This window comes from Mustelus asterias, chromosome 18 (assembly GCF_964213995.1).
Source record: "Mustelus asterias chromosome 18, sMusAst1.hap1.1, whole genome shotgun sequence".
Taxonomy (NCBI): Eukaryota; Metazoa; Chordata; class Chondrichthyes; order Carcharhiniformes; family Triakidae; genus Mustelus; species Mustelus asterias.
This window is the reverse complement of record NC_135818.1, coordinates 37,527,769-37,554,279: the sequence shown is the minus strand read 5'-3', so window position 1 is coordinate 37,554,279 and position 26,511 is coordinate 37,527,769. Positions and strand designations below refer to the sequence as shown.

Below are 26,511 nucleotides of genomic sequence, written 5' to 3'. Positions count from 1 at the left end.
ACTCACGATGTCCTGCCAGTGGCCATGAAAGTCTCTGTTACCGTGAACTTTTTCTCCTCTGGCTCATTCTGAGGATCAGCAGTGAACCTTTGCAGCATATCTCAAACAGCAGTATAAATCTTGCAGGTTACTGATACCCTATTTACAAGAATTGGGCATTACGTCCAGTATTGGACAGATGATGCCTTGCAGGTACAAAAGACATTGGGGTTTCCCTCTGGATTCCTGTAAGTAAAGGACAGCATTGGTGGGCCTCAAGGTGCTGAGTGAGCAGCCAGTGAAATTCATCAACAGGAAGGATTGCTACTCCCTAAATATTCCATGGACTGTGACCACAAGAACTGCTTCCTGCATGTGTATGCTCATTATTCTGGCAGTTGCCATGAGGCCTTCATCCTCCAGCAGCTCAGAGACAGAAGCTGTTCATGTCACGATTGAAACTTCATGGATAGCTTCTAGAGGATAGGGGATATCTTGAAAACATGGCTATTTACACTTTTATGTGACCTGAGAGAGGCATAAAGATACTTGCCGGGATTCTACCACCCTGCCCGCCATGGAGACGGAGCGGGCGAGGGGCGGACAATGGAAATGTCCATTAACCTCGGGTGGGATTTTCCGGTCTCGGGTTGAACGAGGCCGTAAAATCCCACGTACTATAACTGAGGCCATCTATTCACAGTGATCACTGAGCAGGCCATTGGGCTTCTGAAGATATTGTTCCAGTGCCTGAACCAGTCAGGTGGTACCCTTCAGTACACTCCTGTAAGGGGTTTGTGCACACTTTCCAGAACATGGCCCTCCAGAGAAGTATGGACCTTCATAAGCTGAAGCACTAGATCGACATCTCAAGATATGCTAGGGCATATCTGATCTAGGCACATTTTACCTGAGCATGACATTCTGCAGGATTGCATGATCTGGAACTCACTTTGCTCTGCCTATAAAAACACTTGTATTAAACACGCAACCTTGAATCATTCCTGTTGACAATGCATGGTGCACGTCTCTCCAGTGGTCTCAGTATCTATTCAAAGACTTTCCTTCACCATTTCTTGCCTCTTTTTCAGTTTTGTCATTAAAGAATGCCTCAAAATCTGTAATATAATTAATGAATAACCATTCACAAATGAAAGATCCCCAATTTAACCGCTCAGTGCAATGATTGATGGATTGGCCATTGCTCTTGGCCATTTCTACACTGTGCGTTCCTTGTGGTATCTGATCAGGTGGAGGCCGCTTGCTCACATACTGCTTGTGACTGAAATGCCCATAGTGGTCTTCCTTTTCACCATGGTGCCAGTGGGAATGCTGCCAGAAGTTACTGCACTGGTGTCAATGCAAGGTCACCCTCCATCACAGAGCCCTGCTGTGCAGCTGTTCCCTCAGTTAGAGACCAAGAAAGCCCATTATGATAATGAAACCCCATGAAGATTGGCATTCTCATTCTCATTGGTGATGCCTCAGCCATTTAATGGCACTCTGTGTTGCAGAAGGGCACCACCAGCAGGGGTGCAACTGGCATCCAATCCATGCATCTTTGTGCCATCAGTGCCTTGACTGGTCAATGCTACAATGTGTTGCATGAATCCTGTGCATGTCAGAGAGCTGTTCCTGCATCCACTGAGTGCTGCCACATATGGCTCTCCGTGCGGTTGGTCACTTTCTCAGTGGAGGTGCCTCATGCGTTTTGTAACCTTGAACCATGGAAGTGTGCATGAGCTGAATGGCCTCCCCCTTCTTAGTCCCTGGCTGAGGAAATTCTGACATGTGGGCACAAAGCTCACACTGCTGGTCAAAGTAGAGCCACCTATCTTGTCACTCTTAAGGCTCTGCTCAGCTGAGCACAGCCCTGTCTGCCCACAATCCCCCGAGGGGTTTGCATACAGCTGCCTCCACCTCCATCACCTCCTTGAGTTCACCCATGACATACTGTTCACCCAATGTCACCCTTTATAACTACAAGCGAGAACCTAGTGATGTTCATGTATCTGTGATTGAATGATGTGATGGTGCTGGCTCTGTGACTTCCATTTCCACTGAGGACACCGGTGATACCTCAGCAGCATAACTAGTCCTGTGTGAGACAATGCCATCTCCCTGCACTGAGGGTGCTCTTCCTCTGCATCTTGCTCCTCCTTCCCCGATGAACTGTATCGATCTAGTGCTTCAGCTTGTGAAGAAGATGCTGAGGACTCGCCTTGGATAGCAGATGCCTCTGCAGTTATGAGGCTTTCCAATGCAGTTTGCATTTGAGGCATGCTGTGAGACAGGAAGGGATATTCAGCATCTCCTTCATCTACAGATTACAATATCTTTATATCCTGTCCTGCAAGTACTCCCACCTCTCCATTGCCCACTTCCACATGAAGTGCCACTATCCTGATTTCCAGTGCTACCTCCTCCAATGTAGTCAGTATGGTGAAATGGGGCAATCCTCCTCCTGTGCATGCCCTCTCTAGCATTGTGTACCCTCTTCTGCCAGGGCAGGAGGCTGAGAGTTTAGGTAATGCTGGTTTCTCACCAATTTTCAGTCACTCATAATGCTGTCAGCTCCTCGAAAGCACTAGAACTTTAAGCCTTGCTGTCTGGGTAGTCATGACCCAGAGAACACATTCTCCCATCTTCAGAAGCACCCAGCACCCTGAGGCTGCTAAGCTAATGTCTTTGCTGGGGGCTGCAGAGTTGAAGCCTGTCATCTGGCTGTCTCTCTGCACTTACCTTTTCAGAAAATCATTAAGCATCTTGTAGTATTCCATCCACATCCTCCTGATGACACTGTGGCTGCTCACATGTCTTGCCATCTCAGTCAGACCTGTTACTGTCAGGCGTCATTCACAAACATCCTATCTAATCCACAGAGTAAAGCCTTGCATCCAAAAGTTACAGTGCATGGATTCTCCAAGTCTGTTCAACCTCTTGATTATGAGTCTTGATGATAACAATGGTCTCTTTCTTTTTTAAATACCATTTCTTTATGGTACTCCTGTTGAATGTAACCCTGTGATGTTTTATGACCTGCCAGTTGTTCAAATCAATTACCAACAGAGAGAGAAGCCACATGCCTTTTCACAGCAGAGCAAAAACTGACTATGCCTGAAATCTAAAATGAAAAAGGAGCATACTGGAAATATTCAGCAGCACTGGCTGAATCTGTCAAGAGAGAAACAAAGTTGAAGAAGAGTTCTGAAGAAGAATTATATTTAACTCATCGTTAAAACTCAAAAGCTAATTGGATCCAATTTTCATGGAGCAGTATAGGTAGGTACCAAGCAGTCACTTCAAGTTGCGGAGCATGCTGGATGAGACACAGCAGCACATTTCAGGATGACTGAGACTGAGTTACTAGATGTACAGTCTCAGACACAGTATTGAGGAGGTCCAAAGGGAGAGGGATGTCCTGTACCCACAGTGGGGAGCGAGTCCACTTTGCCCTCCTGTTCCTCACTCCTGTAATAGTTGGTACTGTTCAGTCTGGCCAAATGTCCTCCTTTTCTTCCTGAAGACTAAGGGAGACCCCCAGCTAGATGTCCATGACTAAACATTCCTTTTCTTCTGGTAACTCCTATAAAATGGAGTAGCATATCACTTACCTTTTGTAGGTGGAATTCTCAGAGAATTGTTGCTTGAGTTTTGAAGTCTTGACAAGTTGTTGTAGAAAGTCTCCAAGTGTGTTTCAGGGACGTGCTTCACAGCTCCAGCAGCAGTGACCACAAATTGGTGAGTATGCCTTTAAGTAGCCCTCAAAATTGATATCAATGCCACAGTCCAAAGACTGTAGATTGACCCTAGTGTCAGGGGATTAGTAGGGTAAATATGTGGGGTTACGGGAATAGGGCCTGGGTGGGATTGTGGTCGGTGCAGACTAGATGGGCTGAATGGCCTCCTTCTGCACTGTAAGGATTCTATGTTTTTATGATTCTATGATTTATTCCTAAACAGGTGGTCACTGTTAGGAGAGTGTCAGTTGAAGCACAATCCACCAAAATACCATGCAGTCTATGCCCTCATAATCTACACTCTGTGTGCATTCCTTCCAATTCTTGTAGTTCTGTTTCCATTCCACCCCCTACTGTGTCGGTATCGCAGTCTTTAATATTGGGCTCCAGTTTGCCTCCCCTCTACCTGCCTTTGTTTCCCCTTCCCCCGACCCCTCTTTGCCCATTGTCTACTATGTCTCCTCCCTTCTGCCTCAACCCCCTCTGTGCTCAAAAGATTGCTGTCCAAGTTGTGCTGCTGCAGAGCTGTGTTATACTGGTATCGCGACGAAAGACATGGCACTGAAATAGACAGAACAGCAAAAACATGAGCTATTTAGATAAATACCCACAAAACAGCAAAAAATGTGCAAGTTTGTCCATTCAAATGTAAGTGACACTTTGTGATGTGTTAAGGCTTAATTACTGCCAAACCAAATTCTTTGGCACTAAAATTCCATTTGAGCAAGTATGGATCTCATACTTGGATCTCCGATCTCAGATTTTAATTGTTAGAAATTTTGGAAAAGTAAATAAATATATTTTCCTTTACTTTTTCTTTGTGTTTTTCTCTCTCTAAATGTTATTTTTCTTTCAGTGCAGGATTTGGCACATAATGAACTATTCTTTATTGGACTTTTTAGCTCAGGCTATGCAAGGGAAAATGTAATAAGGCTGTTTCTGAGTGTGAGAATCACAGTGAATTGAGGCAGACAGCATATACACTTCAGGCTGCATACTCATCAGTGTGATTACACGCAGCCTAACATGAAACTGACAGGCTGTATGCTCATCAGGGGGCCCACCAGTGTGCATGGCTAGCAGAATATACAGCTCGCCTGCATTTCTTAAACTTAGCCTGCTGCTCTTAAAGGCAAGGTGCGATCAGGCTCCAATAACTGCTATAACAGTCTCAAAAAGATTTACTGGAAATGAGGGCTGGAATTCTCCAGCTGTTCATGCCACCACGTTAAAGTCCAACAGGTTTATTTGGTATCATGAGCTTTCGGAGCACTGCTCCTTCATCAGGTGAGTGAAGAGTTGGGTTCACAAACAGGGCATATATAGACACAAACTCAGTTACAAGATAATAGTTGGAATGCAAGTATTAACAGGCAATCAAGTCTTTACAGGTGCAGACAATGTGAGTGGAGAGAGGGTTAAGCACAGATTAAAGAGGTGTGAATTGTCTCAAGCCAGGACAGTTCATGAGATTTTGCAAGCCCAAGATCCCGGTTGAGGCTGTCCTCATGTGTGCGGAACTTGGCTATCAGTTTCTGCTCGACGATTCTGCGTTGTCGTGAGTCTTGAAGGCCACCTCGGAGAACGCTTACCCGAAGATCAGAGGCTGAATGCCCTTGACTGCTGAAGTGTTCCCTGACAGGAATGGGACACTCCTGCCTGGTGATTGTGGTGTACATTCATCCATTCATTTCCAGGAAAGGATGTCCCGAGGCATGGAACATTGACAAGACCATGCAGACGCTATGACAACGGATGAATGGACTCTTGCTTTTTTGTGTTGTGAGACTTCTTGCTGTGCCTACCTCAGTCCAACATCCGGCATCTCTGCATCATCTTCATGCCGGCGGGGTTCTCTGGTCTTGCTGGTGGTGAACCCCCTGCCACAGATTTCCCAGTGGTTTGGGGGGCCTTCAGTAGGAATTCCCATTGAAAGCAGCGGGACCAGAGGATCTCCCACCAGTGAACTGTGCACCACCTCCTGCTGCCGACAAAAAAACTCATAGAGGAGGTCGGGAATCTCACCCAATAAGTCTGCAAATGGAGCAGCAGGCCATGGAAGAGGTTCTCTGCCGTGATGACTAGCGAGCGTTCGGTGGTGTGATTTTCTGTGCATCTTTTCACACCAACTACACATTCAGGGAGTGGTGGCTCGTGGGGCTGAAATACATTCTAATGTAGCTATGCAAGGCGGACAGTAAAATGTTGGCAATATTGCCTTTTCCCACATTGAAGGATCCATTGTCATAGAAGTTGAGACTCACAGCAATCTTGAGGGCAACTGGCAGTTCTGCTCTTGTTTTGCTGTATTCCTGTAAGTCTGGTTGTAGGAAGTGACAGTTCTGTGACCACCTCCTTGGTGAAGTGAACCTTAGTCACCTCAGACATTGCTCCGAGCTGAGATGCAGGGGACGATTCTCCCAAAAGTGCTGAATTGGTGGGAAAACTGGTCTAGGTCACGGCTGTTTTTTCAGTGCAACGACCCGAATTTCCCCACCCCTGTGCAATGCAGAGGTCACAAACGTGAATATCATTTAAAGCTCAGGGGGCAGGGCCTATTCACGCCAAAGAGGCTGAAATCGGCGGGATGAGCGGGAACCCGTGCACATGCACATCGCTGAGAGATTTCTGAAAAGATCTCCCAGCACCCAGATCACTGCCATCCAACCGCCACAGACATCATTGGCCTCATCGCTGGCTCCCACAACCCCCCCACAGACATCGCGGGCCTCACTGCTGGCCCCCACAGACATTGTTGGCCCCCTCGCCCATACAGACATCGCTTGGTCCCTCCCCCATACAGACATATTTGCCCACCCATCTACCCACGCCCCGCCCCCCCCCCTCCCCTCCCGTCCCGTCCCGTTCCGCCTCCCCCCACACACAGACATGGCTGCCTGCTCACTCCATGCCCCCATGGTTCCGGATAATGCGGGTACCCAATTTCTCCATCCCTTGAACATAACATCATCAATGCTGCCCTGCAGAGAACTTGCATTGTGCTGACATACACAACCCCAGCTTGTGGTCATTCCCTGTCTTGAATGGGAGTCTTGAATATTGCACCCCCACTGGACACAGCGGCCTATTGAATGGCAGCCAATCAGCACCCTGAGGGATGAATGACACTCAACTGAATGCAGCCTTCAAAATCTCTCACAGGTATTTGCTGCTAACGGGCCCTTGACTGGCCGCACTCACTGCACCTGCACTCCCCTAATAACAGTAAGAAGTCTCACAACACCAGGTTAAAGTCCAACAGGTTTATTTGGCAGCAAATAAACCTGTTGGACTTTAACCTGGTGTTGTGAGACTTCTTACTGTGCCTACCCCAGTCCAACGCCGGCATCTCCACATCATGAATCCCCTAATAAGCCAGAGCTGTATATAAGCTGCAGGAACGGACACACAGCCAGTCACGCCACAAAGATTTTTGCGCGCAAACCTGCATCCAGATTTACAGAGGCCGACCAGGAGCACCTGCTAGATGCCACGGAGGAAAGGCGTGAGCGGATCTACCCCGGCCAGGGCCCCAACCCAAGGGGTGCCTCCGCCGAGGCATTGTGGGAGGAGGTGGCAGAAGTGGTGAATGCCAGGAGCCTGACACTGCGCTCTGGCTGGCAATGTCGGACAAAAACGTACGACCTTCTTCGAGCAGCAAGGGTGAGTGAGCATCCCACTTGGAACCCCGCACATGGTTGGCACGGACCTCAAACCCTGCTTGGACACCTGAAGAGCATGAAACAAGTGACCCTTCCCCCAGGAACAGAATCTAACTCCTTCCCCTCACTCCTCAACGAGCACCCTTCAGTGGTGACCGCTTTCCCCGAAACTGCCAGCACAACGCCCGAGACACAGGCACGCATTGCGCACCATGCACTGCAATATGTTAGTGTTTGCTGTCCACCTTATGTTCCCACAAGAAAAGAACATTCACAATGTACATGAGACGTCACAGACTGGTGATGGTGTGCCCGACCTGTGGCAGTTGACCAGCATTGGGGAGTATGCTATGGATTTGGCAGGGAGTGATGGGCCTTCCCATCACCCCTTGGTCACCGACAGCCAGGTCGGCGTCCAGCACGCCAGTGAGCAGAAGCGCACCTTCAACCTAGGTCCTCCTCGAAGTAAGTGCGATGCTGCATAGAATGTTTTGCCTCCCTTCCCCTAATGTGTGTTCTTTATTGCAGCTCTGAACCCAGAGGAACCCGGCCCTGCTGCTCTGGAGCAAATTGCCCACGACTCCCTGGATGACACCTCGGAGGGAGGCACTGAGGAATCCTCCGAGGGCAGCAGCACCGAAGCGGTACCACACAACCCACCAACACAGAGACTATCACCACGGTGGGTCCCTTTAGTGTTGAGGCTTCTGGGTCACAATCCGGTGAGCACATCACAGACACTGATGCACATCAGGTGGAGGCGGGCACATCCAAGGGCTCGGGCACACAGAGCTCTGGCAGAGGCCAGGATTCAACTGTCCCCAAGCCAGCTGCTGGGCCTCTGGGTGTGTTCCTCCCAAGGCTGGTGGAGATGCATCAGAAAACCCGGGGAATTATGGAAGGGTTGTCAGCAACCATACTGCGACTGCAAGGCTGTTTAGGGGAGTCAGACAGAGTGCTGTTGCAGGAGGTGGTGCCGACACAGCGTGCAAACCAGGCCAACACTGCAAGGGTGGCGACCACAGTGGAAAGCCTGGCTCAGGGTTCTGCCCTCATGGGTGACAGGGTCCAGGCCATCCTGGAGACACTACGGGTCATGGGCGAGTGTGTTTTCGGCATCCAGGAGGTGCAGCATGCAATGGCCATGGGTGAAGGGGAGCATGTGGGAGACACAGCAGGCCATGGCTGGGACTCTGTCTGGCATTCTGGAGACACAATAGGCCGTGGCTGTGAGCCTCGACAACTTAGCTCAGGCTCAGAGGGATACTGCCGAAGGGCTCCAGAGCCTGGTTTGCTCACAGAATGCTGTAGCGGAGGGGCTCCAGAGCTTGGCCTAGTCTCAGAGGGCCAGGGCTGAGGGATCATAGATCAAGGGACCGACGCATCTAGGCCTCCAGGACTGGCAGAGCCAGGTGACCCCGGAGCTTCTGGAACTCAATCCAGTTACCCTGGCGTTCCATGAAGTGTCCCCAGGGCCTCTGGGCATCCTGAGGGAGGAGGAAGAGCTTGAGCCCATGCCGGGGCCTTCCACCCGGGAGATCCCAGACATCCCGCGACCTCCCAATTTCACCCCTTCCTCACCCCGGGGCATCTCAGGGCCAGCAAGATGAACAGGGTGGCACTGAAACAGTGCCATCGGCAAGTCAGCCGGGTCCCTCCAGGTCCCGGCCACCCAGGGGACATCCGCCAAGGGCATCACAGGCAACGGGGCGTGCACCACAGCTGGATACCTCCACCTCCAATGTGCATCCTGGGGTAGCACCGAGAAGAAGCAGTAGACCGCACAAAGTAAAAAAGTTACAGTTCACTAAGAGGGCACGGGTGAAGGTCACCAGTCGTCAGGGTTTGATAATCAATAATATTAAGAACACAATAAACTGTTAATTGCACCTCACAGTTGTGACTAATGTGTCTCTGATTCCTGCCCCCCCGCACAGGGCTGAGTGGTCCCCATTCCCATGCATAGAGGTTCTGTCTGCTGTGCCTTCGAGACTCAGCCACATGTTACAGAGTGCCTGCCCTACCTTCCCTAACATCTACCAGACTCTTGGTGCAAGTGCCCCCCCGCCCCCAACCCCCCTCCACCCCCCCCCCCCCCCCCATTGGCCAAAAAACATGTGTCCCCAACCCTGACAGCTATTTGGGCCAGGGTGGCAGCGTGCATTCAGAGTATGGGTAGGAGTCAGACTTGAGTGGCACCAGGGGCAGGATCCCAGTCTGCACAACAGCGAGTCGTCATCATCCTCCAGCCTTCAACCAAGACTCACAACCATTGCCAGCCCAGGCACATTAACAGGGTCGGATGTTTCTGGGGGATAGGGTGGTGGGATGTCAGAGGTGGGGAAAGGTGATGTGATGGTTTGAGGGCCCAGGTCGGTTTGGAGAGGGAATAGTGGCTGCACTTGCTTCTGAGGAGTGGTGGATAGGTGTTGGTTGCACCCCCCTTACTGCACAGCACCAGCTGGGTGAAACGGATGCAATCAAGGCGTCCCTCACTGCCCTTCCCTGCTGGACAACTGCCATCGCCACTTGCCCTCTTTCCTCCGGTTCTTCATATGGCAGGACGTCCACCTCACCCCCTCGCCACTCCGCCTCCTCCTCCTCCTGCTCCAGCTGGTCTCCCCGCTGCTGGGTGATGTTGTGCAGAGTGCAGCAAACGATGATGATGCGTGAAGCACGCACAGGGCCCCCCCAGAGCGGTCCAATCAGCGGAACCGCATCTTAAGCAGGCTGATGCACCGCTCGAAGATGGACCAGGTGGCAGCATGGGCCTCGTTGGAGGGGTATCCGCCTCGGTCTCAGGCCTCAGCCATGACCTTAACGGGTAACCTTTGTCACCCAGTAGCCATCCTGGGAGCCTGGGCTGATCTTCAAAGAGCCCAGGGAGGTCCGACTGCCCGAGGACAAAGCTGTCATGGGCACTCCCTGGATGGCGTTCATCGACCTGAATGATCTTCATTTGATGGTCGCAGACAATTTGGACGTTCAGGGAGTGGAACCCCTTCCGGTTCAAAAATTGCTGCGGTCCTGCATGTGTGATGTGTGTCCCATTCACTGCATCCTGGACACTGGAAATCCCAGCAATCGAAGCAAAGCCAAGAGCCCAGGCCTCCTGCTGTACACGGCCCACATCGCGATTTATGTATTGCCCTGCCCGGGCATACAGGACATCTGTGACCTGCTGCACACATCTGTGCACGGAGGCCTGGGACCCAACTAAGTCGTCACTGGGTGCCTGAAATGAGCCGGAGGCATAAACATTCAGGGCAAACAGTAACCTTCACGTCCACAGGGAGCGGGTGGCTGCCCCTCCCCTGAGGTCATGATGTGGTGATGCCACTCCATCTGACGAAGGAGCAGCGCTCTGAAAGCGAACGGCATTTGCTACCAAATAAACCTGTTGGACTTTAACCTGGTGTTGTTAAAACTCTTACTGTGTCCTCCCCTGAGGTGCCATGTATGCGAGCACCTCACAAAGGTGTCGCACCGTGGTCTTGGAAAGCCGCAGCCGGCAACGGCACATCTCCTCCAAGAGAGCCTCGAAGGAATTGCGGGCCCTGTACCTCCTTGGCCTTGGCACCCTCCGCCTTTTGTGCACCCTTTCAGGAGCCTGCTCACCCACCTCCTGGCCCTCAGCAGCTGCCCCCTGCCCTCTTTCCTGAGGGTCTGGTGGTGGCTGCTCTTGCGGTGGTCTCTCCACGCCCGCCACCTCCTGAGCCGCCTCCTCCTCCTCCATCCTTGCTGCCACCAACATGGCCAGCTCCAATCGAGCAAACCAAGATCCATCTGTACAGTGGGGTTTGGAAAGAGCATAAAATGACAGATTAATTTTATTGGCTGCATAGACCCAGCACCACCCCAATCCCTCACTTGGGCCAGTACCCCCACCTGTGGGAGCTGGCAACCCCACACAATCCATGGTACCATGCGTGATCCGATTAGGGTTGTGAGAGATTCCCATCATGACAAATGCTGGCACAGATTATGCAGGTTAGTGTGCAGACCTTGAGCCATTGATGTGGATGCAACGGCAGCATCCGCTACAGGCATGTGTTGCTGGTTTGTGTCACGGGGCAGGGACAGACTGCAAATCAGCAGTGACAGCAGTGCCCAGTGACAGCAGATTCCATGTAGTCCATGTTTGAACCTCTGCACCCTGGCCTGGTGCACATGGTGCACTCCTCCCCCACCTCGGAACACCAGTACTCAGTTGAGCCCCTGACCACACAAGACAATGCCACTGCAAAGTGCCCTGGAGGGAAAGGGTAAGCAGGACTCCTTGATGGGGCCTCCCACACTGAGTGCTGTGAAAATAGAAGCCCCCCCAGCACCCCACCCCAGATATCACTGGTCCATGGACCAGTACCTGAAGACAGCAGGAAGAAGCCCACCAGGCATCTCCAGCGCCTGCCTGCAACATCCCACACGCTCTGCTAGCAGCACTTACCTCCTCATGCCAGTTCAAGGCTGCCACGCCAGGTTGAGACTTTTATATACTTACTCTGATTCACGCCAAAACGACATCATGTCAAAGAGGTGGGAGACGCAAACGTGGGCGGAGATTGCCGTGCCGATCCCGATAATGGCATGCTAGAAATCATAGAATCATAGAAATCATAGAAACCCTACAGTGCAGAAGGAGGCCATTCGGCCCATCGAGTCTGCACCGACCACAATCCCACCCAGGCCCTACCCCCACATATTTACCCGCTATTCCCTCTAACCTACACATCCCAGGACTCTTAAGGGGCAATTTTTAACTTGGCCAATCAACCTAACCCGCACATCTTTGGACTGTGGGAGGAAACCGGAGCACCCGGAGGAAACCCACACAGACACGAGGAGAATGTGCAAACTCCACACAGACAGTGACCCGAGCCGGGAATCAAACCCAGGACCCTGGAGCTGTGAAGCAGCAGTGCTAACCACTGTGCTACCATGCCGCCCACTGTGCTACCGTGCCGCTAAGGTATGGAAAGTAATGCAAATCAGCGGCACGCCGGTTTTCTGCGCGGCACCATTTGTTTCCGTTTGGGAGATGTGCATGGGTCATAAACGCTTGCAGGGAACCCCCGAAATAGCCGACACACACATCTCCCAACCTGACCCGCCAGAAAATTTACAGGTCGCGATGGGAGAATCGCCCCCGCAAATTGGAGAATGCTACCTGACGTCCCTTGGTTAGGGCCTTTTATTGAGAGCTCTTCACTTCCTCTCTCTGTTCAGTTTCTTCTCTTGACAGTTTGTGCTCCATTTTCCTGTCATGTTGGACTCCAAGAGAGTTAGCAACTATATTCCCTGTTACTGTAAGCAGGCTTTCTCCTGACTAACCTTCAAAGTTCTCTGACCTCCTTGTCAAATTCCAGCAATGAAAATCCCTTGCAAATCTATGAACTTTTCAGGACTCCTCCAATAATATTCAGCACAGCACATCCGGCTACTCTGTAGCAGCAAAGGAAAGTCAAAAGCAACTCACTCGGAAGTCCCATTATAATCTGATCAGGAGCACAAGTTGGGGAGGGGTTCCAGGTAAACCTATATTTAGTTGAAAGTGATTAAGAGGATCTGTGAGCATCCATTCTGCTTGTTTCTGGAATCCGGCCTTGCCAGCGCTTAGAATCATGCCACAGTGGAAGTGACTGGAAGTGATTCAATCAATATTTTTGGAGTTCTCAGTTTCTGTAGCATGACACCAAATTTGACAACGTGATTGTCTCAGTAGATTTGTCACGAAGATATATGGTTGCTTACCCTACTCACACATTGTCAGATCCCAAGTTGAAGGTGCTGCACTGTTTTGCATCACCACAAGTTCAGGTGCAGAAATTTACAAAAGATCTATGTATAAGTTGTTATGAATGGCTAACATTGTTTGTCTGTCTCTGACTGCAAAATCCAGTCCATTGATATTCTTACATTCTGCATATGTCTGCTTTGGCTTCGAGATGGTTGTGCATTCTGCTCTGTTTACTCTTCTGTTTTGGCTGCCAATCTCAGTGATTTTCACAGATTTTCCAATAAATCCTATGTTTTACATACATGAATGTTTCTATTGTTGTGTATATTCATTCCTACTCAACTGCACAAATAGCTTTTTTCTATTCCCCAATATTACAATCTTATTCACACCATTGTGGAAAGATTCAAACACACTTTCACTGTTAGAAATGCTGGTAAAACGTGACAATGGCTTCATAATAAAAAAAATCTAAAGGAACCAATTTAATGTCTAAGGCAATTTTTTTTCTACTTTACATATCAGTAGTATGGCCAAGTTAAAATAAACAAGGATGTCCAATTGAAAATTGTGTTCATTCTGCTATTAGCCTGCCTGTCGCATATGTTTTACAGCACTGCAGTTAATGCCAGACGATGCTCTATTTTACAAACTCCGTGCAGATGTCCGAGGCCATTTGGGTATGACTGAAGAAGCTATAGTGGATTACAAAAAAGCAATAGTTATTCAAGAGGCTGGGTAAAATAGCCAATTATTTTTATCAGGAAAAGACAACAATTACCACAAGGACACTTAATTATAAGATTCAGAAGAAATCTCTTTGGTAGAAATAAAAATGAATAGAACTTCAAAATGTGATTTCCTGTGGAATTGTGTGAATGCTTCACTGCGAATAAAGTTTCACTACAAATGAATTTAAATAATATCATTCAATCCAACATATTGACTGATGGCATAACTACAAAGTTAATTTTGTAATTATTATCTTGGGAATAATATGTATTGATGAAATATTTAGCTTACGATAATTTAGTTCTGAAATATTATTGATTTTCTGTCAATCGGAAAGATATTTGGTTGGATGTTACAATGTCTATTTTTCTGAGTGAAATTCTTTTCACTGACATGTCATTAAAGAAATAAAAAATTAAAGTTGATTCCTGTTTCAGTATTGATAAACTGAGTCTAGGTTGCAAGAATGTTCTTTAATTTATTTTAACAGTTTCCAACATAAAAATAAAGCTTGAAAGCAAGTCACTTCAAAGACTATTTTTGCTGAAGAATAAATGTATTATTTTGTTTAAAAAGTCAGCATTTTTTCAACAGCTCTGTTTCATTTATGTGCTGTATGTTTAACATTAACCTTTACTCTAGTCACGCTATATCCCAATTAGTGACTTCACACAATGTCAATCAATATAGGTTTGATTTAGAACCAACCATGCGATCTTTGATTCAGCTCATTTTCAATCCGCCTCAGAAGTTTGCCTTCTTGCCTTGTGGGCTAATTGCTGCTTTCATGTTACCTCTAGAGATATTTATTTGTCAACAAGATACATTCTAGGTTTGTGAGGCAAGGCTCGCTGTCATAACTATGCTGAAGCCATCTTGTCACACCATACTTAGGCGCTTCATCATCTCCATATTCAGGAAGGAAAAGAAAACATAAAGAAAGATTTCCATTTATACAGTGGGTGGGATTCTCTGGTCTCAACTGTGGCGGCACTCACTGTGAGCAAGAACAGAAAATTTGGTGTTCCAGCCGAAACTCCATTCACTTTGCAGCTGGGATCTTCAGGTGCTACTGAAACGAAGGTGGCAAATTTCAGCCAGTGTCTTTCCCAACTACTAGATGTTTCAAAATGTTTTACAGATAATGAAGTACATTTGGGTTGTGTTCATTGTTGTAATTTAAGAAACATGGCAGCCAATTTGTGCACAACAATCCTCCACAAACCTCAATGTGAGAATGAGCAGAATATCTGTTTTAGTGATGATGGTTGAGGGGCAAATATTGATCAGGACAGCAAAGATAACTCCCCTGATATCCTTTTAAAAAGTGTTGTGTCTACGTTCACTAGAGAGAAATTAATATCTCACCCAAAAAATGGCACTTCTGACAGGTTAGAATTGTGTCAGACTGTCTCCTGGGACCACGGAATTGTCCTACACTGAGAGATTGAAAAGACCAGGCCTATTAGAAATCATAGAAATCCTACAATGCAGAAAGAAGCCATCTGGCCCATCGAGTCTGCACCGACCACAATCCCACTCAGGCCCTACCCCCATATCCCTACACATTTATCCACTAATCCCTCTAACCTATGCATCTCAGGACACTAAGGGGCAATTTTAACATGGCCAATCAACCTAACCCACACATCTTTGCACTGTGGGAGGAAACCGGAGCACCCGGAGGAAACCCACGCAGGCACGAGGAGAATGTGCAAACTCCACACAGACAGTGACCCAAGCCGGGAATCGAACCCAGGTCCCTGGAGCTGTGAAGCAGCAGTGTTAACCACTGTGCTACTGTGCCGCCCGTATTCCTTGACGTTCAGAAAAATGAAAGATGTTGTCTTTGAAACATAAAATTCTGAGGTGAGCTTGCTAGGATAGATGCTGAAAGTAATTTCCTCTGGCTAGGGTATCTAGAACAGGGTTCATAGTCTCAGGAGAAAGGTTCAGCCATTTAGAACTGAGATGAAAAGAAATGTATTTACTCAAAGGGGCATGACTCTTTGGAATTTTTTACTCAGATAGTTATGGATGCTCATGCAGTTGTTGAGTATATGCAAGATAGAGATTAATTGAGTTTTTGATATAGAGAGAATCAAGGGATGTGGTGATAGCGTGGGAAGGTAGAATTGCAATAAAAGATCAGCTACAGCTTCAATGAATAGCGATGCTGACCTGCAGGACTGAATGGCCTATTTCTGCTCCCATTTCTTGTGCTCTTATGTTCTTATTAACCATGGAATGAAAGGTTGACTTCACTTGACTCTCCAACAAGATACCAAAGGAATAATCGCCAGCATATCAGTACAGTTTAGGGATAAACCACTGCTGCAATGTCATGCTTTATATCAAAAATGACTTTTTGTATTTACTGACTGAAAACCACTGATTGAATTTTAAAAAGACTAAGGCCATTTGTGATTTGAAACTGCAGTTTCAAAGATGGCTGTATATTTACATCACTGTATGTGATAAATTCTAAAACTATTAAGTGGAGCTATTCTACCTCATCTAACCTGATTGTAACATTAATTTGGGGGTTGTGTTCATGATTGGACTCATAGACAAATGAGAAATTCAAGGCTAGTACCTTCCAACAACAGAGTGAAGTAATTTGGGACAATTTAAAAGCCCTATCCTCATGTAGCTAGGCATTTGGAAATAGATATCCATCCAAAAGCTAGGAAAACCAAAATCCTAAAACTTATGGCCAACCATTTTGTAATTGACTCTGAAGAACAGGATCAGGCACAGAATCTGAAATGGACAGGTCGGCATTAGCAAAGGTACAACTGGAGCAGTGGAGACCAGAGCTAGAATTCCATAAAAAACAAGAGGAAAGAGAGACAGGAAAGAAAGGAGGAGAGAGAATTCCAGGAAACAAAGAGAAAAAGAGATTTCTCGAGGGAAAAGTAGGAAAGGGATTTAAAGCAACTTGAACTCAGTAGGGAAATCTCCACTGTATCCAGTGAAGACAATCCTAGCTCAGGACTGGGAGTTGAGCTCTTAAAAGTATTCACTCCTGATATCAATGTTCAATGAGGGGAATGTGGAAGCATTTTTTGTCTGATTCAGAAAGCTTGCTAAGAAGTTAAAGTGACCAATAGAGGTTTGGACCCTTTCATTGCAAAGTAGGTGAACAGGAAACATGCATAAAATTTATTTCCTGTTGTTTGATGAGAGTTCATCAAACTAGGAGATGACTAAAAATACTATTCTGAGGGCTTATGACTGATAACCAAGCCACACTGCCAAAAATTCTGAACCTTCTGAAAATAGCCCAAGTAAACCTATGTCGAGTGCTTTTTACTGATGGACGCAATGGTTTGAGATAACTAAAATGAGATCTGTCTGAGGCAGCTGCACTTTAGCACGTGCAGTTGCATCTGTAAGCCATGGAGATGCAAATTTGATACCCTCCTCCCAACAATTCCTCTCACTTGCAAAAATGGCAAGGGGCTGGATTCATGCCTCAGCTGTCATTTTCACTAAAGTGGGCAAAGCTCCCCATCTGCATGAATACTCAGGCCATAAGGTACCCTTTTGCAGAGGTAAGGTACCTTTTTGGACACCATTGGGAGAGGTCAGATGTCCTTTGGGAAAGGTCAAGTGATCTTTGGGATTGTTAAAAGCAGACATGCATGCACATAAAAATGGGTAAACTCATTGGAACTGTCAAGCAAATGGGAACTGGAAATGGAGCTGTCAAAGGGAGCTCTCAATGGGAGCTGTCAAAGAGCTGTCAAGCTGCCAAGGCAGTTAAATCTCTTGCTCTTTAAATATTCAAAAGAAAAACCATCTACAGCGTTCAAAACAGTACTTGCTATTTCATTCTTTTGACATAAGCCTAGGAGTTACTATTACAGGATTAGTGCCGCATAACTCATTTCATAACTGCCTCACAGCACCAGGGACCTGGCTTCGATTCTCAGCTTGGGTCACTGTCTGCGTGGAGTTTGCACATTCTCCCTGTGTCTGCGTGGATTTCCTCTGGTGCTCTGGTTTCCTCCCACAGTCCAAAGCTGTGCAGGTTAGGTTGATTGTCCATGCTAAATTTACCCTAGTTTCAGGGGGATTAGCAGGGTAAATAATTGGGGTTATGGGGATAGGGCCTGAGTGGGATTGTTGTCGGTGTAGGCTCGATGGGCCAAATGGCCTCCTTCTGTGCTGTATAACCTATCATGATCACGGTGGGATGGATTCTTGCCAGTTCAAAGATTGATTGACAGATACAAATGCTCATAAAATATTTGAAGTGGATCTATGAATGCATATTATGTTTTCATAAGGGATTAAAGGATGTTAAATGTAGTGAATGGGATTTTACAAAGGATAGTGTTTTTATAACAGTACAATCATCCTTAGGCACTTTAAACTTTATTCAGTACGGCTCTTAAGGTCAACCAATAGTGGAGACTGGGGTGAGTTGGCATGGAGGATGTAAGGGAAGTAGATAATGGTTGGGATCATGGGTTGGCATGAGTTGGCATAGGGATTATAAAGGGCCATGGGAGTTGGTGGGGGGCATAGGTTGATATGGCGGTTTGAGAGTCTTTGGGTATGGCTGGAGCAGCATAGGCTGTCATGGAGTGTATGAAGGACTGTGGGAACATGGATGAGGTGACATTGGTCCACCTGGATGGGGCATTGGGAGTGTGTGCGTGGGGGGCATGGTGAGAGGTATGAGGGGTGAGGGCTGTTTATTCTTTTATTCTTTTTTCACAACATCGACAAAGTGTTGGAGCACCAAGGTTGGCCTTTCGCCCAGCCCACCTCAGCACAAGACAGCCTCTGTGCTGCCTCTGCACTGTTTCTGGGGTTGGCAGCATGACTCCCATTAAATCTGCTTCTTTTTTTGAAGCAATTTGTAATGAAAGGTGTGTCGCATTTCATTCCACCAGGTAAGGAAGTGTTGTAATGCCATGTTTTAAATCAAAAATGACTTTGTGTTTACTGGCTGAAAACCACTGAATGAATTTTAAAAAGACTGAGGCTACATCCAGTGACTTGAAACTACAGGTCCTAAGATGACTGAAGATTTGCATCACTGTATGTGAAAAATTCCAAAGCTATTAATTAAAGCCACTCTACCACTCCTCACCAAATGCTAACATATCTCTAAAAGGTGGAAATCAAATGCAGAAAGACCATTATGAAAACCCTGGACTGGGTTTTACAGCCCCCCATTAGCCATGTTTTCAGCAAGGGTCACATTAAAATACAATGGGATGACGAGATCACCACCTCCTTGCCTACCCCTAAGCTACCCTCCATAACACAGCGGAGGTAGGTGCTGAAATCAGCAGCCTGTCCACAATATGTAAATAAATAATTAGGGGTCAATTGAACTTGTTAAAAAGCTAATGGACCCCAATATTACACTGTCCACATAACATTTTTTAAAGGGCAGAAAGAAAGGGGGAATGCTATCCTCTGGGGGTATGCTTTGCATACTGGGGATATTTCCCTGAGGATAGTACCCCCAGCTTCCCCCAGAGAGATGATATAGGTTCTATGGAAAAAAAGGTTGAATCCATTTGGGTGGAAATTAGAAATAGTAAGGAGAAAAAGTCACTGATAGGCGTAGTCTATAGGCCACCAAATAATGATATCATGGTGGGGCGAGAAATAAACAAAGAATAACTGATGCATGTAAAAATGGTACAGCAATTATCATGGGGGATTTTAATCTACATATCAATTGGTCAAACCAGATCGGTCAAGGCAGCCTTGAGGACGAGTTCATAGAATGTATCTGCGATATCTTCCTTGAACAGTATGTAATAGAACTGACAAGGGAGCAAGCTATCCTAGATCTGATCCTGTGTAATGAGACGGGAATAATTAATGATTTTACAGTTAGGGATCCTCTTGCAAGAAGTGATCACAGTATGGTTGAATTTAAAATACAGATGGAGCGTGAGAAGGTAAAATCCAATACCAGTGTCTTGTGCTTAAACAAAGGAGACTACAAAGGGATGAGGGAGGAGTTGGCTAAGGTAGACTGGGAGCAAAAACTTTATGGTGGGACAATTGAAGAACAGTGGAGGACTTTCAAAGCGATCTTTCACAGTGCTCAGCAAAAGTATATACCAGTGATAAGGAAGGACTGTAGAAAAAGAGATAATCAGCCATGGCTATCTAAGGAAATCAAGGAGGGTATCAAATTGAAAGAAAATGCATACAAAGTGGCAAAGATTAGTGGGAACCTAAAGGATTGGGAAATCTTTAAAGGTCAGCAGAAAGCCACGAAAAATGCTGTAAAGAAAAGTAAGATGGATTATGAGAGTAAACTAGCTCAGAATATAAAAACAGATAGAAAAAGTTTCTACAAATATATAAAACGAAAAGAGTGGCTAAAGTAAATATTGGTCCTTCAAAGGATGAGAGGGAGGATGTAATAACTGGAAATGAGAAAATGGCTGAGGCATTGAACAGGTATTTTGTGTCGGTCTTCACAGTGGAAGACACAAATAACATGCCAAAAATTGATGACAGGAAGGCTATGGCAGGTGAGAACCTAGAAACTGTCATTATCACGAAAGAGGTAGTGTTGGGCAGGTTAATGGGGCTAAAGGTAGACAAGTCTCCTGGTCCTGATGGAATGCATCCCAGGGTACTAAAAGAGATAGCGGGAGAAATAGCAAATGCACTAATGGTAGTTTACCAAAATTCGCTGGACTCTGGGGTGGTTCCCGCAGATTGGAAAGCAGCAAATGTAACACCACTGTTTAAAAAAGGAGGTAGACAAAAGGCAGGTAACTATAGGCCAGTTAGCTTAACTTCTGTAGTAGGGAAAATGCTTGAATCTATCATCAAGGAAGAAAAAGTGAGACATCTGGATATAAATTGGTAAGACGCAGCATGGGTTCATGAAAGGAAGGTCATGTTTGACTAATTTGGTGGAATTCTTTGAGAACATTACATGTGCAATGGACAATGGGGAACCTGTGGATGTGGTGTATCTGGATTTCCAGAAGGCATTTGACAAGGTGCTGCATAAGATAAAGGTGCACGATGTTACGGGTAATGTATTAGCATGGATAGAGGATTGGTTAACTAACAGAAAGCAAAGAGTGGGGGTAAATGGGTGTTTTTCTGGTTGGCGATCAGTGACTAGTGGTGTGCCTCAGGGATTAGTGTTGGGACCGCAATTGTTTATGATTTACATAGATGATTTGGAGTTGGGGACTAAGTGTAGTGTGTCAAAATTCGCAGATGACACTAAGATGGGTGGCAGAGTAAAGTGTGCAGAGGACGCTGAAAGTCTGCAAAGGGATATAGATAGTCTAAGTGAGTGGGCAAGGGTCTGGCAAATGGAGTACAATGTTGGTAAATGTGAGGTCATCCATTTTGGTAGGAAAAACAGCAAAATGGACTATTATTTAAATGGTAAAAAATTGCAGCAAGCTGCTGTGCAGAGGGACCTGGGTGTCCTTGTGCAGGAATCTCAAGGAGTTGGTTTGCAGGTGCAGCAGGTAATTAAGAAGGCAAATGGAATTTTGTCCTTCATTGCTTGAGGGATGGAGTTTAAAAACAGCGAGGTTATGTTGCAGCTGTATAAGGTGCTGGTGAGACCACACCTGGAGTACTGTGTACAGTTTTGGTCTCCTTACTTGAAAAAGGATATACTGGCACTGGAGGGTGTGCAGAGGAGATTCACTAGGTTGATTCTGGAGTTGAGAGGGTTGGCTTATGAGGAGAGACTGAGTAGACTGGGGCTATACTCATTGGAATTCAGAAGAATGAGGGGAGATCTTATAGAAACATATAAGATTATGAAGAGAATAGATAAGATAGAAGCAGGGAAGTTGTTTCCACTGGCGGGTGAAACTAGAACTAAATAAAGGGAAGCAGATTTAGCACTGAGTTGAGGAGGAACTTCTTCATACAAAGGGTTGTGAATCTGTGGAATTCCCTGCCCTCTGAAGCAGTTGAGGCTACCTCATTGAATGTTTTTAAGGCAAGGATAGATAAATTTTTGAACAGCAAAGGAATTAAGGGTTATGGTGAGTGGGTGGGTAAGTGAAGCTGAGTCCACAAAAAGATCAGCCATGATCTTATTGAATGGCGGAGCAGGCTCGAGGGGCCAGCTGGCCTACCCCTACTCCTAATTCTTATGTTCTTCCTCACCACCTGCACTGGAAAACCAAATCCTCACTCATAGAATCATAGAATCATCGAAACCCTACAGTACAGAAAGCGGCCATTTGGCCCATTGAGTCTGCACTGACCACAATCCCACCCACGCCCTACCCCCTTATCCCTACATATTTACCCACTAATCCCTCTAACCTACTCATCTCAGGACACTAAGGGCAATTTTTAGCATGGCCAATCAACTTAACCCACACATCTTTGGACTCCTCTCAACTAAGATCACAATCCCCTGCCCAATACCCTGACTTAGCTGAGTCCAGGATATATTGGGGCCATCATCCAGCCCTGCTTGCAGTGCCAGGATCACAAGAGCTGCCAGCCAATCAGATTGTCCGTCAGCTCCCAAAGGTGGGACTTCATCTCAGTGGGAGGTGGAAGTCCCACACTTAAAATAGGTTTGGTCCCCTTGCCGAGGGAAACATAACATTGAAGGAGTGCAACAAAAGTTCACCAGATTTGGTCCAGGGATCAAGACTATTCTTTGAAGAGAGACTGGGGAAACTGAGGTTGTATTCTCCAGAGACTGAAAGAATCAGAGGCGCTCCCATTGAAACCTGAAAAATACTTAAAGGGATAGACAGGACAGATTCAGCTGAGATTCTTCCCCTGGTCTAGAACCAGTGCAAGACGTGCCGGATCATCGACACGGATGCCATCATCTCACATGAGAACACCATCCACCAGGTACACGGTACATACACTTGCAACTTGGCCAACGTTGCCTACCTGATGCGCTGCAGGAAAGGATGTCCCGAGGCATGGTACATTGGGGAAACCATGCAGACGCTACGACAATGGATGAATGAACACCGCTCGACAATAACCAGGCAAGAGTGTTCTCTTCCTGTTGGGGAACACTTCAGCGGTCACGGGCATTCAGCCTCTGATCTTCGGGTAAGCGTTCTCCAAGGCGGCCTTCATGACACACGACAACGCAGAGTCGCTGAGCAGAGACTGATAGCCAAGTTCCGCACATATGAGGACGGCCTCAACCGGGGTCTTGGGTTCATGTCACACTATCTGTAACCCCCACGATTTGCCTGGGCTTGCAAAATCTCACTAACTGTCCTGGCTTGAGACAATTCACACCTCTTTAACCTGTGCTTAACCCTCTCTCCACTCACATTGTCTGTACCTTTAAGACTTGATTACCTGTAAAGACTCGCATTCCAACCATTATTTTGTAAATTGCGTTTGTGACCTTATATGCCCTGTTTGTGAATAGAACTTCCACTCAGCTGATGAAGGAGCAGCGCTCCGAAAGCTAGTGGTTTGTGCTACCAAATAAACCTGTTGGACTTTAACCTGGTGTTGTGAGACTTCTTCCTGAGATTTCTAAATACCAGTGACAAAAAAGGATATGGGGATAGTGTTGGAAAAAGCATCACAATGGATGATCAGCCATGATCGTACTGAATAGCGGAGCAAGCACTATGGGCTTAATGGTCTACTCCTGCTCTCTTCTATGCTCCTATATACTTAGTTGTAGCTGCACAACCCCAGCCCCCCCACCCTCGTGCCTCACCCAGCTTTCATTGTTATGTTGGTCTGGATTGTCAAACCACATCTCAAACTACTTGTAAATACCAAAGTACTGAAATTCCTCTGTTTTCTAGTGCAAAATCATGAAATTTGGATGCAGGGTGGAGAAATTGAGTAGTAATCTGACAGGTTCAAGAATTCCATACATGTAGTAACATTGGCTAAGCTGCCTGTCAGATATATGATTTGAATGCATTTTTCAAACCTCTGTAATTCAGTGGTTAGACTGCTTAATCAATAATTTATTTTCTTTCTTTTATGTGAATTTAATCTACATTACCAAATGTTTGAACAGAGCAAACTCTGTGGAAAATTTAAAGCAAGCAAATGAAAAGAAGTGCTTAACAAAGAAAAAAATACTGAGAACAAGGAATTGAATAAGAAAGATATAAACCGACCTGCTGAGACATACAACAAACAAAATACTTTAAAAAGGAACAGAAATTCTAGCAATAAACGTTTGAAAATCAACCATCTTCTTTGAATAATTGTGTTGAATAGCGGAAGAATTCACAGAGCAATTCAATTCCAAAATCATACAACAACAACAGCGAGATGAGTATGTGCCCGCCATTGCTGTCTGGTAGCATTTCAACATTTTCTGCCGGTGTAATCAGAAAAAAAGTATCAGAAAAACTTGCCAAGATGACTGGAGCTCCAGAAACTTTGACAAAACTGGACACCATCCAGGACAAAGCAGTCTGCTTGATTGGCACATCACCTCCCACATTCACCCCCTCCACCACTGACACACAGTACCATCTGCGAGTTTCACCACAGCTACTCGCCAAGGCTCCTTCAACAGCACCTTCAAAACCCACAACCTTTACCACTTTGAAGAACAAGGGCAGCAGATGCATGGGAACATCAGCACTTGCAAGTTCCCGTCCAAGCCTCACACCATCCTGACTATATTGCTATTTCTTCACTGTCGCTGAGTCAAAATCCTGAAACCCCCATCCTAACAGCATTTTGGGTGTACCTGCACTGCATGAATTGCAGCAGATGAAGAAGGCAGCTCATCGCCAGCCCAGGCAACATCCCGGTAAATCTCCTCCGCACTCTTTCCAATGCTATCACACCCTGCCTATAATGTGGATTCCAGAACTGCCCACAATACTCAAGCTGTGGTGTAACCAACATTTTATAGCTTTGTCCTGGATGGTGTCCAGTTTTGTCAAAGTTTCTGGAGTTCCAGTCATCTTGGTAAGTTTTACTGATACTTTTTTTCTGATTACATCGGCAGAAAATGTTGAAATGCTACCAGACAGCAATGGCGGGCACATACTCATCTCGCTGTTGTTGTTGTATGATTTTGGAATTTAATTGCTCTGTGAATTCTTCCGCTATTCAACACAATTATTCAAAGAAGATGATTGATTTTCAAACATTTATTGCTGGAATTTCTGTTCCTTTTTAAAGTATTTTGTTTGTGGTGGGCCATAAATCATCAACAATCCTTCAATGACATTGGACACAGATTAGGAGCAAGAACTTTTGTTGATTTTAAGGATGTTAGTCTTAAAGGGCAATTAGGGATGGGCAATACATACTGGCCTAGTCAGTGACACCCACACTCCATGAAAGAATAAAAAAAACCAGAAATTTAAACAGATTAGTTATATATTTGTAAAAAAACAATTGGTTCAGACTTAATTCCTTGGTGTGCATGTAAACCGGTTCCTTAAGTAGCAGGACAGGTGGATGAAGTGATTAAGAAGGCACATGATATACTGGCCTTTATTAGCCAAGGCATAGAGTTTAGAGCAGGGAACTATATAAAATGTTGGTTACACCACAGCTTGAGTATTGTGGGCAGTTCTGGAATCCACATTATAGGCAGGGTGTGATAGCATTGGAAAGAGTGCAGAGGAGATTTACCAGGATGTTGCCTGGGCTGGAGAGTTTTAATTATGAAGAGAGATTAGATAGACTGGGGTTGTTTTCCTTGGAGCAGAGGGGACTGAGGGGGGGACATAATTGAGATGTATAAAATTATAAAGGGCATAAATAGATTAGATAGAAAGAAACTTTTCCCTTTGGTGGAGGGATCAGTGACCCAGGATATAGATTTAAGGTAAGAGGCAAGCAGTTTAGAGGGGATGTGAGAAAAAGCTTTTTCACCCAGAGGGTGGTGGGAGTCTGGAACTCACTGCCTGAAAGGATAGTGGAGGCAGAGACCCTCATAATATTTAAGAAATATTTAGATGCGCACTTGCGATGCCAAGACATACGAGGCTACGGGACAAGTTCTGGAAAATGGGATTAGAATAGTTAGGTGGTTTGTCTCTGACTGGTGCAGACACAATGGGTCAAAGGGCACTTTTCTGTGCTGTATAGTTCTATGACTCTATTGCTCCTATTCCATAACGTGAGACGTCACATTATTTCTTGCGCAGGATCAAAATGGACCAAGAGGCTTGAAGACTGCAGCCCGCTCAAATGTTTCCTTTTGTTGTGCACTGCAGAGCCACCTATGGTACGTCCTGAAAAGCACATATAAGGGTGCCAGCAACGTGGACAGGTTGGGGATAAATTGTCCATAACAAATCACCACCACGAAGAATGATTTTAGTTCTGATATGTTTCTGGGAGCTGGAGCTCCCTGGATCACCTTAACCTCCTCCTCTAAAGGATGCAGACCTTGCACATCAACCCTGAATCCTAAATTTATTAACTTGCAGGCTTGGAATGCACATTTTCTTCTCTTGACCCTTACCACTGCTTGTTTAAATCTGTTCAACATTTCCCCCAAATTTACTAAGTTCCTCTTCAGAAGCTCCCTTAATTAGCACATCATCTAAATAGACAACTACCTTGGGCAGGTCTTGGAGCAAGCTTCCGATAGTATGTTGGAATATGGCACATGCTGAAGAGACTCCAAATGGCAGCCTGGTATATTGATATAAGCCTTTGTGTGTGTTGATTGTCACGAATTCCCTAGATGCCTCAT

At 46.2% G+C, this 26,511-nt stretch overlaps 1 protein-coding gene across 1 annotated transcript in view; it reads left to right on the top strand.

Annotated features, from left to right (window-relative positions):
• ttc6 (tetratricopeptide repeat domain 6) overlaps positions 1 to 14,787 on the top strand; it is a 217,118-nt gene extending 202,331 nt beyond the window's left edge. The window contains exons 31-32 of the mRNA XM_078233109.1: positions 13,733 to 13,856; positions 14,745 to 14,787. Coding sequence (XP_078089235.1) covers positions 13,733 to 13,856; positions 14,745 to 14,787 — 167 coding nt within the window. The remainder of the gene's footprint in view (positions 1 to 13,732; positions 13,857 to 14,744) is intronic.
• The last annotated feature ends 11,724 nt before the right edge of the window (positions 14,788 to 26,511 follow it).